The sequence below is a fragment of the Parus major genome, chromosome 3 (genome assembly GCF_001522545.3).
Source record: "Parus major isolate Abel chromosome 3, Parus_major1.1, whole genome shotgun sequence".
Lineage (NCBI taxonomy): Eukaryota > Metazoa > Chordata > Aves > Passeriformes > Paridae > Parus > Parus major.
The window spans coordinates 3,498,863-3,513,062 of NC_031770.1; the positions used below are offsets into that span (position 1 = coordinate 3,498,863).

Here is a 14,200-nt window from a genome sequence, read left to right on the forward strand (position 1 = left end):
TCCAAACTGAGCATAGCTACACCAGGAAAGGGGTATTAGTTAGGCACAACTATGCAAACCAGGAATCAGAATGTCAGAGATTTATTTCTGTTTCAGGCTACAAGATAAGTTACCACGTTATGCTGCCCTAGCAATTGCTGGCATACCTCCCAAAATGGTTGTGATCATTCCATTTCAGAAAAGACAGACAGAAGCTCCAGGCTGTGAGGGAGGAGGATTAGAGCAGTGGAGACTTCTGTGCCAGGTCAAAGAGAAGGACAGCCAGAAAGGATGTAATGGAAATATATGATAAATAAACTGGAGATGGCAAATAAAATGTTCCTGTTTATTTTCCTATAATGTAAGAAAAAATAATCTCTAGATTGAAGAGAGAGAAATGCAAATATGATTAAAAAATTATTTTTATACAGTGCTTATAATTTGCTGCTGATCTTTTGCCACTAAATATCACACCAGAATTTAAAAAAAGAACTAGAAATCTATATGAAAAAACATGTAGAAAATTACCTTCAACAACCTTAAAATGTAGACTTACAAGCCATCATTCTTCAGAGGATTGGACAGCAGCTGTCTGGCAACAGAAATAAATTATTTTTGTGAAGCAGTAGGCATTTTTTATTTACCACCTATCAATCCTGTTTTGTTCTTAATCTGTAAATCAGTCGCAGTAGTTTGAAAATACTGTATGTGCAAACTCCTGCTCTGGCTACACCCTCTCCAGTGGAAGACTGGAGATGAGTGCATCTCTCTGAGAGCTGCTTAGTTAGACAAGTCCTTGGAAATGTGCTGGATGTGGGGAACTGGAACTTTGTATTTAGCAAAGCACCCAGGTGAACCTAAACTGACGAGGCTTCTGGTGTTTCCCAGCAGTAGCTGCTGCCTCCAGGGCAGTGTCAAACTCAGCAGGCAGCAATCCCAGGCTTTTCCTCACTGGCCAAGGCCTGGACTTGTGCTGTCTCACACCTCAGTAGAAAAGTTTTAGCTAGAGCTGCAAACATCACCCCCATGGCCATGTCCTTTTCCCTGCAGGTGTCAGTCGTGGTTGCTCCCTTGGATGTGTCCTTCCCAGTGTTCCTGGAAGAAGCCTATCACCCCACCCCTCTGTCAGAGAAGACCCCCACAGATACATTTGTTGTAGAGATCAGTGCCTCCTACAAGCTCCCTGTGAGCTACAGCATCGCCTCTGGAGATGAGAAGGGTGAGCCCTGGATGTGGAATAACGGGAAGAGGGGGTGTGAAACAAGGAGCACAGCACCGAGCATTGGGGTCATTTCCTCTCTCCTTCCTTTTGCTCCTGCCTCTGTTCCACAGCTGGTAGGACTGGGTGGGAATGAACCCAATGCACTGGTTTGATGTGGGGCAGGTGATGATTTGGCATGGTTGGAATTCTGTCAGAGCAGCACAAGGCAGTGATACAGGGCTGGCTTTGCCAGCTGCGTGCTGTGTCTGCTGCAGGCAGATCAGGCTGGTCCTGGTCAGGCATAAAGTTACTCTGCCTGGAGAAAAAATACCTAATAGCACAAAAACTTCTAGAAGGAAAACTAACTCAGCAACATTTTCCTAGCAAATGTCAGGCCCAGAGTGAGTTTACATGTGGTCAAGTGCATCAGTGCTTTGTCACATTTTTTTTTTTACTAAATATAAAGCTGATTTTAATCTATCATCCAACAGCCAATTTGTACTTCAGTTTTGTAAAGTGTTTTGTATGAAGTCGTGATCTTGAAGGTAGTTGCAAAATTCCTCATCTTCATTAAGAACAGGAATTCTTAGGAAATTTCTTGATTTAAATTTATATTTAAATTTAAAAAGTTCTAACTGAAAGAGGGGCAAATAATCTCTGACTGTTTCAGAGGAATGCAAAGACCTGGCTGGAGAGCAGTGGATTGAATTTGCTCCCTTTTGGTTACCATCTGACCTTCTGAATTATTTCTTTTTGTTAATTACAGCCCTGGATATATCTGACATTCTTGTCAACCTTTTATAAACATTGAATTTAATTTTGTTCTTTGAAGAATACCGTAACAGACAATATTCATGTAAATAATGTAATTTTCACTGGAGGATTCATATCTTCAGTTTCAACTAATGAAATCGTAACCAGAATAATTTCTGGGGTTTTTTTGTTTGTTTTTTTCTTTATCAGGGTATTTCATTATCCATTCATCCAATGGTATCATAAGAACAAGTAAGACTCTAGAACTGGAAGATTTTCCAGTTAATTTCAAGGTACGAGCAACAGACTCATCTAATGCTGCTGTATTTAATGAAGTTGAAGTGAAAGTGGAAGTTGTTGATGAAAATGATTTCCCGCCAGTTTTCCCATCTTCTCTGCTAGAAGAGACATTGCCAGAGGTAAGAAAATGTCATCCAAACTGAATCACAAAAATAACTCTTCAAAATAATATTAGTAATAAAAATAACTTTTTGTTGAGTATACAAGTAAACCTTCTGGAATTGGGCAGACTTTCCATTTTGTCCTACCATATCATGTTGTGAGGTTTATTTCAAGCTGGAAATCCCAATACACAACAAGAATGATCCACAAGTGTGGACTTACTGAAGGAAAAGTGAATCTTTTCTAATAAGGGGCTCTGTGAAGGAATTACTACCGCTCCATTTTGAATTTTTGACATAGAGAATATTCAGGTGCATTTGAAATCTATTGGATATGCTGGGCACCTCACAGGCTCTCACAGCCTTTTGTAAGGGAGGCTCATTCAGGGAAGTAACAGGGCAAAGTCTCTAATTTAGTAATATTTCTCCTCTTGCTCATGTACAATCTGTTGTGATTTTGCTGGCACAAGTGATAAGCAGCAGAGAACAAGCCAGATTTCAGTCAGATTTTCAGACATTGTGGTTCTCTACAGAGAAACCACAGCATTTAAATATGCAAAAGCATCTTGCTCAGCATTTCACTCTTCAAATTTCAAGCAACACTTTTCACACTTTATTCTGCTGGTTGCTTTCTTAAAAAAAATCATCTTTATTTTTTATGAAGTATCATGTTAATATTTTATAGAGCACATACCTTACCTTTGAGATCCCCAGCTGATGCACACTATTGTCTTTAGCAGCCACAACTGATTTAAAGTCTACTCCATTTCTAGCACTGAGTTAATTATGGGTTCACTTATTACACCTAATTTTAATGTTCCCAGTTAGTTTAATGGAGAAGACCTAGAATCACATTTCCCAACCTTAAAAAATTGATTTCTATGTGAAATATTTACATGGTGGGAATTGCTGGATGCCCTCTTGGATCAAATAACTTCAGGTCTCAAATAGCCCTGCAAGTGAAACGCTGATATCTGCTGTCAATCTTGGTGCAAATAACATTGTTTAAAAGGAAGAATGAGATTATTTGTTTTGATAATTATTAGCCAAATAGTGTCCAGAAAGAAACATGATTTTGGAGTTGAGAACACCCAATGAGTTTCATAGGAGAAGAGGCTGTAAAACAGAAATTACAGCACATCAGATGCTTGAGGTTAACATTTGAGCTGTTTGAAATAATTTTTCTTCATGAAAATTGCAGCTATAGGTAGAGACATGGGGGGAGGAAAAGTTATTTTCTGTAAATTAGGGAAAGCAAGGGACTCTCTTACCATGCTGAACAAGTTGTACAATTTTGATTTTAAAATCCTACCCTATTGTAAGTGGATGCAGCAAGTTACTTTCCCATACTTCAAGCAATTGCAGCAAAGCAGTCTCTGAGAGCCTCAATCTTTCTTCCTCCACAGAATTCCCCTGCTACTCAGATTGTGCAGCTGAAAGCTCAGGACAATGACACAGGTAGAAATGGTTTCCTCACATATGGCATTCTCAATGGACAAGGACTAAAATTCAAGATAAATGAAACAACTGGAATCCTTTATTCCACATCCCCCTTTGATTATGAAGAGGAACCCACAGAGTATCAGGTTTGCTTTAGATTTTTTACATCTTCTTTATTCAGAACTCTTTATCTTTCTCTTGGAAAACAGGTGACACTTGTGCTTTTGTTCAGCTTGATAATGCTTGAATGTTTTCTGCACTGGTTTAGAATAGGAGCATCTCAAAGTGTGAGGCATTATTAAAACAAGCCACTGCCTTTTGACTATTATGAAATTCAAGCACAACTCATTGTTCACCTGCCCTACAAACACTTCAGCACATGAATAACTAATTTCACAATGACAGCTCATGTATTCAGCAGTGTTGCTTGAACCTGTGCTGGACTGAAATCTTGCAGAAATGATTCTCAGTTAATCTTTTTGTTGTTGCCACTGCTGGATGTTTTTATGGCATTATTTTGCTTCAAGCAAAATTATCGGTGAATTTGTTGGTTCTATACAGAAAGACTTTTTAAATTCACCCAAATACTCCTTCAGTTTTCAATAACCATTTTGAGGTGAATTCTGATCTGGACTTTACATTTCTAAGAATATTTCAAAGTTTAAAATTCACCAAGATTTTTTTAATCCTTATGCAAGAACCTCTTTGTGTGACTTCTCATTACCAATAACTGTTAAACTCACAGGTTGTGGTGTATGCTGAAGATGATGGAATCCCTGAGAAGAAGAGGGGTTACTGCACAGTTGTGATAAAGATCACTGATGTTAATGATTGGCCACCTGTGTTTGATCCAGTGCCTGACTTTGGTGTCCAAGAAAATGTGCCTGTGGGATTCATAGTTGGAAAAATCAGAGCATCAGACAGAGACACAGGAGACAATGCCTTTGTTCTGTATAAACTCACAGGTAACAAGCAATTCTGTCACTGGCACTTTGTTGTCTATGCAGTTATGAGCATAATTAGTATTATCCATGTTATTTCCTAACCTCTTTCCAACACAGCCAAGAACGTTCACTTTCAGCTGGTTTTGGGATGTTACTAATTTATGCTCATACAATTTTCAAACCTTGGCTCACGTTTCAAATGCCCATCCACTCAAAATACTTCTGCTTTTCTTCTGCATTATCCATACACTACTTTAAAATTGTTTTGATGTGATAAGGAAACAAGTAAACATATAATTTAAGAGTGTAGTTAATTATGTGCTGCTAAGATGCATTAATTGATGATGCTTGTTTAAATCTGTCTCAGGTGATGGTGAAAATATATTTGAAATAGATGAAATACAGGGCATCATTAAGATAAGGAACTCCCCAGACTATGAAACCATGAATAAATACAACCTTACAGTGACTGCAGTCAACAATAAATCTGCTCCTTTCTACCAGGTAAGGGACTATTACTGTAATGAACAGAGACCCTTCAGAGTGGAATTTGAACTACTGGGAGAGAGATCTATCCCAGCCATTTATTGTGTAGAATAAATGAGTCACCTCATCATGTTTAGAGTCAGACTTCTACAGTTTTTAACCACCTTAGTTAGTAGGATACTTTAATTATGTGAAATACTTCAAAATTATGCATGGTAGGCTTTGACCCTGAATTGTTTGCTGACTGACCTGTGCTGGGGAACTGCAGTTTGTCTGCTGCTGTTAGAACTATAAGTGATGTGATAATTTTTCGTGGGAGAAGTAGTATTTTCAGCAGATTGTTTTAGTTCTGCTGTATTTCTTTTATTTGCAAAGGTATTAGACATTTCTTTAACAGAATCAGAACTTGTGTGGTTTCCTTAACTGCATGGAGGAGGTCTCCTAAACATATCCTGTTCTTACTCATTAAAACACTTTTCAAGAAGAATCCTACTACAACACTGAATTCCTGCCTCTCCTGCTAAAATCCTGTAGTGATCTCTGCTGCTGAATTCACACAATTAAACCCAAACAATATTTTACTGCAGCATCTTCAAAGCCTGATTTACAATTTCTGTTGCAATGTGCAAGTAAGGAAAAAACAATGCTAAATAAGAGTTTCTAAATACTCTGAAATTCATGGCATCATTCTGTTTTCTAGGCAGCCACCCATGTCAGCGTTGCAGTGATTGATGTGAATGATAATGCCCCGGTGTTTGCCCAGAGCTCCTATTCCGCTTCCATGAACATGGTGAATCCTGTGGGCGCTCCTGTCCTCACCGTGAGCGCCACCGACCGCGACCAGGTAATTCCTCCTGTTAGCCTGACCCTGCTCTGGGCTGCAGCACAAACACATCCTGCTCCACTCTCCAGGCATGCAGCACCAAATGCAGCAGAAAGTGAATCCTGCCAGCTCTGGGAGTTGGAAATTAGGGGTTTTGCTGGCTCTGCCTTGACACTGATGCACTCCCTGGCTCTGGGCATGTTTCCTCAGCTGTGCTTCCTTTCGTTTTTCCCTTTACTACACAGAGCTGCACACACCAGTCCTTCAGTAGTACACAAGGACTGAAGTGATTTAGTGTCTCTGAAGTTATTTGAACTTTTGAGGTGGAAGAATCTGCAAAAACTAAACATCATATAGCTGGTTTGAGCAAGGAAATGCCTGCTTGTCAAACTCCTCTGAAGTGTGGCACCCCAGCTGATTCTCCATGTCCCCATTTTTAAATGTAATTTTAATTTATCTGTACTACACCCATCAAATAGTATCCAGGCACTGGGAGGGTATATCCAGTAGTCAACCACATCACCATGACAACATCACTGGTAATTATATCATTTACAAGATGAAACATCTCCAAGTGACAACAAAATAGGTGTAGCAGGTGCCTTCCTATTTCTTCATGCATAATTTTGGTTGGAATAGCTGCAGCTGTGGTATATTGCTGCAAATCATCTAACAGCCCTTTTTTAATCAGCCTTTTCAATGATTTTGTATAAAGAGTGAAATTGCCTTTGAAAATTGCTGAACTGTGGGAGATCTGCATTGAGACCCCAATGAAACTCCTCCTTCAGCTGTGCAGAGTGGCACTTGTCCTCCCTGTGCCGCCCTCACTACTCGGACTCTCCCCCTCTACACATCTAAATTATTTTCATTAGAAATTTTTTCCCCATATTTTCACTGTGTAAATGACCAATGTATTGTGTATTTTATTCTGCTTTGTGTTTTGGTGGTTTTTTTGTTTTGTTTTTTTTTAATTTGTATGCATCTTATCATAGCTTTCATTCTTCAAAAAATCACTATTTTCAAACTAATTTCACTAGAGATATTTAGATGTTTTCTGGATCTCTTGTTTCAGTGTTTATCCTACCCTTCCAAACACACTCCCAATTCCATGAAATTGTGTTCCTTTCATGGCAGGGGCAGAATGGCCTTATTGAGTATTACATCCTCCCGGATCCCACCGTGAGCCCGTTCTTCCTGATGGCGGATTTGAGTGAGGGGAAGATAATTACAACTGGAAACCTGTCCAGATCTGGAGAGATGCAGTTAACAGTGATGGCAAAGGACAAAGGTTCTCCTCCTTTAAATGGCACTGCTGTGGTTACTCTGAGTGTGTTTGACAACCGTCCATTCGTTCCTCGCCTCAACAAAAGTGAGATCAGGTGAGGCTTTCATATTGAGTTAAATAACTGGGATGTGCTCAGCAGGTGGTGCAAAACATAGCAAAGTTGAAGGTCACTTTCATATTTTTCCATGCAGAAGAAAGGACTTCAGTTTTGGGTTTTTCTTAAGCAAAACATAAGAAATTCTGCTCGGGGTTCTGTGAATGTGAGTTGTAGCATTGCCTTTTATTTCTCCACTTTGCAGCTTTTATAAGCCAGACTCTTTGTCCCTTTTCTCTTGAATACTATAAAACATTTTTTCCTTAGGTTTTACTCAAGAATGACCCAAAATCTGGCTGGAAAACCAGGGTTTGCACTGCACTCTGAAAGTTGGGCAGATATGGCAAACAACTGGTGGGAGGGGGCAAGTATTTCCACAGAGACCTCTCTTTTAAAGAGTTAAATTTCAAAGCCTGCCTGGACAGCCACTGTTGGCAAATTTAACATTATGATTTATCATTTATTTCCTTCATCAGCGTTTCTGTTTCGGAAAACACCGGAGTGGATTATTTAATTTATGATTTTGCTGTGGTTGAAACTTCAGGAAATATGATTGATTACACTGTTGTATCTGGCAATGAAAGAGGTGAGTACTATCCCCCTTATGAGCTGAAATAGCCAGGAGAACATCATGTCTTTTACATGGCAGATGCTGCTCTGCATAAACGAGGAGACAGAGAGCATGGATAAAAGTTTTTTTTTAAAAAGAGTACACAGAGAATTCTTTTCAGGACTTTTCAGCATTGACTTTGCTGATCTTTGGCTTTAGAGAGGCTTCTTTTAATCTTAAACTAGGATGATTTAAAGACTGGGGGAGCCAAAATAGAAAGTGTTGTTAACAAGCAGCTTCCTCCCTGCCAATCACTTTTAGTCCATCATTCCCTTGCATTTATGTTAAGACATCTGCCCTCTTGCAGCTGTGCCCAGGCTCCATTTGGCCCACAATAAAGTACACAGAAACTGGGAGAAAACTTGGAAATGCATAAAAAATGGAGTTGTTCAAGAAGGAGCTGCAATTCTCCTTATTTGTGAAATCATGTGAAGTTCTTTTTCACATTTACTGTTCCTTTACATGTTTAAGAGCTGTTTGGCGTGGGGTAGGAACCCAGCTGTGATGATGCCTTTGCTGCTTGGCCAGTGGAAGTGTTGAATTTCACATTGTTCAGAGCAGAGGAGCCACAGGAACATCCCAAGGGCAACAAAGACACGAGAGGTAGGAGGGGTAAAGTGAAATGGCAGCTGTCGCAGCAAAAATGTCTGTTTTTCCTTTCAGGTCACTTTAGACTGGATCCTGATAGCGGTGAGCTGAGAACAGCAGTTAATTTGGACTATGAGGAAGTCTCTCAATATGTGATTTTAATTCAAGCGAACAAAAAAGTCTCCTCTGCTGCAGAAGTCCAGCGTTCAGGTAACTTCTTGCTTTGAATGACATTGCAGGGGAGCAATGGACACAGTTTGTATTTGCAAGCCATACAGGAGTTGTGATTCTCTTTAACTTGTCAAGTTTGATGTGAAAGGTGAAAAGCTGATGGTCAGGGTTGCTCACTTGTGTTTTTTCCAGGGCTGTTTGCTGAGAACGTGGCCATGCTGACGATCTCCGTGCAGGATGTGAACGAAGAGCCCGTGTTTTCCAGCAGTTCCTACTCTGCCCGCATTCCCAGCTCTGTGCCCTACAAATACCCTGTCATTACAGTCCAGGTAGAGCATTTCCTGTGCTCTTCACAAGGACAGAAATCCTGTGATAGAGCTGGGTTTCTTCCACTGCATTAAAGGAGCCTTAAATCTGCTCCTCAGAGCTGAGTTTACTGATTGAAAAGCAACGTGCAGTCCAGGCTGAGTGTCACAAATCACCTTTTTTAAACCCAGGCCACAGATCCAGACTCAGGAGACAATGGACTTCTGCTGTACAGCCTGGTGAGAGATCACACTGACAAATTCGACATCAATGAACACACAGGGCAGATTTTTACAGTTTCTCTAGCAGGAAAAGCTGGAACATTTAATCTGGAAGTCCAAGCTGCAGACCAAGGCACAAGGAGACTCACAGCCCAGACAACAGTCAGTGTAAGGAAGATTTTTATGTAAAATCCTGATTTATTTCCAAGTCAAAATTGTAAACAAGAAGGGCTAAGTTTGGTAATGGCAAAACCAATAAATTACTTAACACTGTCAATAGGGCTGTAAATATATGAATATTTACGTACTAGAATTAAGAGGTTGCCATTTTCATTGACAGATAAAAATATGTTGGCGCAAAAACTTATTTTTTGAGAATTTTGATTTTATATCAGAGGGTTTTTGTTATATTTTAGTAAGTTGAGGGTTTTTTTGGTCAATCTATGAGAGATACAAATGCTGTAGAAAATCTTATCTATGATTCTTTATTAGGTAACGGTTGATTCCAGTTCCAGGAGCAACATTGTGATGCTGGTGATTAATCAGAATATCCATCTTGTGGAGAGAAAGAGTCTTGAAATACAAAGGTATTTTTGAAACTGTGAAGCTTATTCTGGTATAGTATCTAATGATAAATTCAGAGTCCCTTTGGGATAGGGGTCTGACAGCCTACAGGGAGCTGATACAGCCAGTGCCCAGGAAAAAAGCCAGGCCTTCAGTTTGACATAGCTCAGAATATTTTCAGCAAATTCACAGGAATCCACCAATTTTTGCCTTGTAAGTTTTTGGCCTGAAGGTGATAAATCTCAAAGAGGTTATTGGACTAGACAATTTCAAGTGATCTCTTCCCACCTCAATGTCTGTGTCATTTTAACAACCTAGGATAAAGGTTTTCATGGATATCAGGATAAAAATGTGGAGACATAGGGCAGGCACAACAAACCAAACCCACCATTTTCACCAAGAGGTGAAAACTCCCTTCATGGCACAGCAGCAGAGCTTCTCCAGGACACCCCAGCCCTGCAGGAACAGGGAATTAGCCAGTGATGTGTGATGGCCACCCTGCAATTGAAACCATAATTGGGCCATTTTGGCATGTTAACAAAGATGGAAGATCTTTTATTTGGCTGCACATAAACATATATTTACATTGGAAAGATTGAGTCCTTATGAAGGGAAATCACTCTGAAAATGGGAAAAATGAGTTTGTGATGTTAATGCTGTTATGGACCAGGTTTTGTTGGTAAAAATTAAATGGAAAACATTCTTGGAAGCAGCTGGTGCTGACTGCTACCAGAATGATGGATTAACTGGGCCACTGATCCAATCCAGCACCAAATCTCTGGAAACAGAGAAGAAAACAATGAGGATTATGAGACTAAATTTCCCTTCTCCACACCTTTACTGCTTATAGTAATATATAGATATTTTTTCCTCTGCTACTCAATCACAAAACAATTTTGGACAAATAGCTTAATTCCTTTGTTGATGATAATCCTGCATCTTTACATGCTTAAATTAAAATACCTGCCAAGGTATTTTTATTAGTATCAATTAATATCTGCCAAATGTTGTATTAAATACTGCTTCATTTAATTTCCAGAGTAAAAGAATCTGTCACTGCCCAGTTAATTAAAAATGTTTTCTTCATATGATGTCAGGGTCCTGGAAGAAAAACTTGGCTGGAATGTGTACATGGTTAATATTTATTCTGAGGACCTTGAAATAAAGGCAAGGAGCAGCACTAATGAAACCCAAGTAAACATCATTGCTTTTGATGAGGCCCACCAGGAAATACCTGCAGAAGACGTAAAAAGGTCTGTATGGCACAGTCTGACTTCTGGGGGTCAGAGCTTGTGCAGATAGCATTTTCTAGAATTCAGAAAGCTGATTCACTGTTTACTGAAAGCTGATTTTCAGAGTTTGCCAAAAACATGAGTATGACTGTTTCATCGTGTGAAATAGATTTAAAAGTCAGTTTAAGAAAAAAAAAAAAGCTGATGGTGAAATAATATAATTAAAATATATACTGACCTCAGAGTGACAGAATATTGATTAAAAACTCAGACTTGAGGTGAATTTTACATTTCTTTGGTAACTGTCAGAGATGTGGATCTGGTTCATCTGTCCAAGCTCTGCAGTATTTCAGGTCACAAGCACCAGGGCTGGTTGCTGGAAAACAAAGCTTTTCCTGGATGAAAAACACAACAAGTCTGAATCCTGGGAAAAGGTCTTGTCTGACCAGGGAGGGATATTCTAGATTTTCCTCACTACTCCTGCAGCCAAAATGAAGGTCAGGTAAATGATGCACGTTTTCCCCTTCTATCCTCAGAAAGCTGAGGGAGCAGAAGGGTGACATTGAGCAGGGGCTGGAGGATGTGTTTTTAGCATATGTCGTCACTGCCATCAGGGAGCCTGCCCCGCCATCCCCGGACCTCGTGGTTCCCATCGTGCTCGGGGTGCTGCTCGCCGGCACCTCCATCGCCTTCCTGACCTATGTCCTGCTGGATCTGAAAAGGAAAAGGTACAGAGGGTGTGCCTTAACCATGCCATTTAGATTTACAGCTGATGGGTTTAATTAAGTGTCAACACAAAAAATATTTCTCTGATAAATTGCTGGCATTTGCCATCACCCGAGATTGGTTATGTTGGATGCACCACACACAACTGAAAGTTGTATTTTCTTGTGTTTGTTACACAGCAAAAGCAGAAACAAATACTTCTAAAACAGAGAAATGTGGGCAGCAAAATTTTACCTTTAAGGGGGGGGCGCACATGAATCTCTTCCAACCCCATAAGTGATGAGGTCAAGGGAGGTTTTGCTGCTTAATTCCAGTGGCAGCAGGGCCATGTGGTAGAGGAAAACAAATAATTTCCAGAAGGGAAGCAAACATTTGCACTGCTACCGTTATGGACAAATAGGAAATGCTGCAAACTAATCCCCAGGATAACACTGAAAACAAATGTTGTGTATTAAACTTATACCACAAATAATTCATCTTCTGTTTCTAAACCAACTGTAAAGCCAATCTTCAAAAATAATTAATTTTTATTATTTTATTTTAATGTATTATTTTCAGAAAGTATGTGAAAAAGAATTCGGTTAAGAAAGTTGAAATTATGGAGGGCTTTGATAACCCGTGGGCAGCTGACAAAAATGGAAGTCTGAAAAGCTTAGAGAAACCAGAGCACACGAGTAATGGGTAAGTAGACAGCTGCTATCACAAATTTATAAAAACCTGCAAATTAAAACAGTGGTTGTAGTTTATTCTGGTACCATAGGATTTTCCTTGGATCTCCCACTAGGCTCTAGGTCCATTTTTAAGGACCCTTAAAATGGCAAGTTAAAAATCTCTAGACTTGAAGGAAGTTAATACCTTTTAATCTTGTATCAAAGGCGAATTCCTACTTACTCTTTAGCAAATTGTTAATCCTAATGCAGAAAAGACCCTTCAGGATACAAAAAGCTACTTAATTCCCCTGGGTAAAATCCCCCTCGTTTTGAGATCAGTGTACATGCTTTGCTGTAGTGTACATGTTCTTTGTTGTAGAGAAGCTGAGATTTTTGTCTCAGCTCAAGGTGCTATGAATTCTCTGAACCCTCTTAGGAGAACTGAGATTATGTCATTTGACAACCTGGAAGGCACCAGAGGAGATGAGGCTGAAAAATATGAAATTCAGGCCCCTAAAAAAGACACTTACCTGGAGACAGTGCTGCTGGATTACAAGGGTGAAAGTGAGCAAAATGGAGCACCTGAAAAAGCTGCTGAAAGTAGAAATGTGGAGGTCCAGCCCACCGTGGGATTCACAACAAAACAGGTAATGAAGCATGGAGTGAAAGGTATTTTATTGTTATTCATCAAATAACTGAAGAAGTTATCATAAAAGCAAATCTGATGGAATTAAAAATAAAAATAACGTAAAGTAATCCCTTAAGTGTTGAAGGCCAGGCTGCACAGGGCTCAGAGCAACCTGGAATAGTGGAAGGTGTCCCTGCCCCATGGCAGGGGGGTGGGGCTGGACAATCTCTTAAGCTCCCTTCCACCCCAAACCATTCTGTGATTCTATAAAAAGATCTTAGAGGAGGGGCTGTTTGTCCCTGCCTAGAAGAAGGAGCAGGACTTTCATCCAGAAGTGATGACTCTCTTCTGTCTTTATGGAATGTGAACAGTAAAGGGCTCACAATTTTATAATTTCTACTGTTTATCATTTCTCCACACTCAATCATTTGTAACTGCCTCACCTGCGTTCTGCATTTTTTGCAGGATTCCTTTCTGACAGACACAAACCAGAAGCCAGCTCTTTCCTCAACACCTGATTCCACATTGCCTACCCCTGATAAAGAACTGAAAGGCGTAAAATTTTCAGAGGTGGCAGTGATTTTGGACCCAGAGCCTGGATATGATGAGTCTGAAGATGATGAGTCTGTTGATGATGCATCTCTCTGATAAGAACACTCGATGAAGAAAATCTTTAGAAAAATCATAATGAAACTCATTGGAACAGCTTTAACAGAATTAAATGAGCAATGAGAATATGGGAATGTTATCCCGATATTAATTCTGCTGCTGTTGGAGGATGCATAAGGAAGTGAACAAGCAATTTGCGGGAAGGGCTGCAGTGCTGTACTGCAGCGTTGCTTCCCCAGCAGCAGCGCTGTCTCACAGTGTATTTAATTTCTTTTGGCACGTGTCAAATGGGCAAGACAATAAACCCGATTCCAGAGGCGTTGCCTTGTCATTGCTTCAGATGGAGTAATTTTCGGGCATCAATTCTTCCGTTCTTTCTTCCGTTCTTTTGCGCAGAAGTGTCCGCCGCAGCCTTTGAAAACGAGAGTGTGTTTTCTAATCTTCCTGTCATTTGATTTATTTTTTTCCCCCTCTCTATTTCAGTGAGCC

At 39.9% G+C, this 14,200-nt stretch overlaps 1 protein-coding gene and 1 long non-coding RNA gene across 2 annotated transcripts in view; one reads left to right on the top strand and one right to left on the bottom strand.

The window, feature by feature from the left end:
• LOC107201521 (protocadherin Fat 4-like) overlaps positions 1-8,773 on the top strand; it is a 36,560-nt gene extending 27,787 nt beyond the window's left edge. The window contains exons 29-36 of the mRNA XM_033513179.1: positions 1,030-1,198; positions 2,144-2,352; positions 3,741-3,920; positions 4,520-4,739; positions 5,086-5,222; positions 5,905-6,048; positions 7,162-7,406; positions 7,883-8,773. Coding sequence (XP_033369070.1) covers positions 1,030-1,198; positions 2,144-2,352; positions 3,741-3,920; positions 4,520-4,739; positions 5,086-5,222; positions 5,905-6,048; positions 7,162-7,406; positions 7,883-8,024 — 1,446 coding nt within the window. The 3' untranslated portion in view covers positions 8,025-8,773. The remainder of the gene's footprint in view (positions 1-1,029; positions 1,199-2,143; positions 2,353-3,740; positions 3,921-4,519; positions 4,740-5,085; positions 5,223-5,904; positions 6,049-7,161; positions 7,407-7,882) is intronic.
• A 1,123-nt stretch (positions 8,774-9,896) lies between these two features.
• Positions 9,897-13,631, bottom strand: LOC117244122. Its single transcript, XR_004496609.1, has 3 exons — positions 13,546-13,631; positions 11,337-11,812; positions 9,897-10,644 (listed from the first exon to the last, which is right to left on the bottom strand). It is a non-coding gene; the product is annotated as an uncharacterized LOC117244122 (long non-coding RNA).
• Positions 13,632-14,200: the final 569 nt, after the last annotated feature.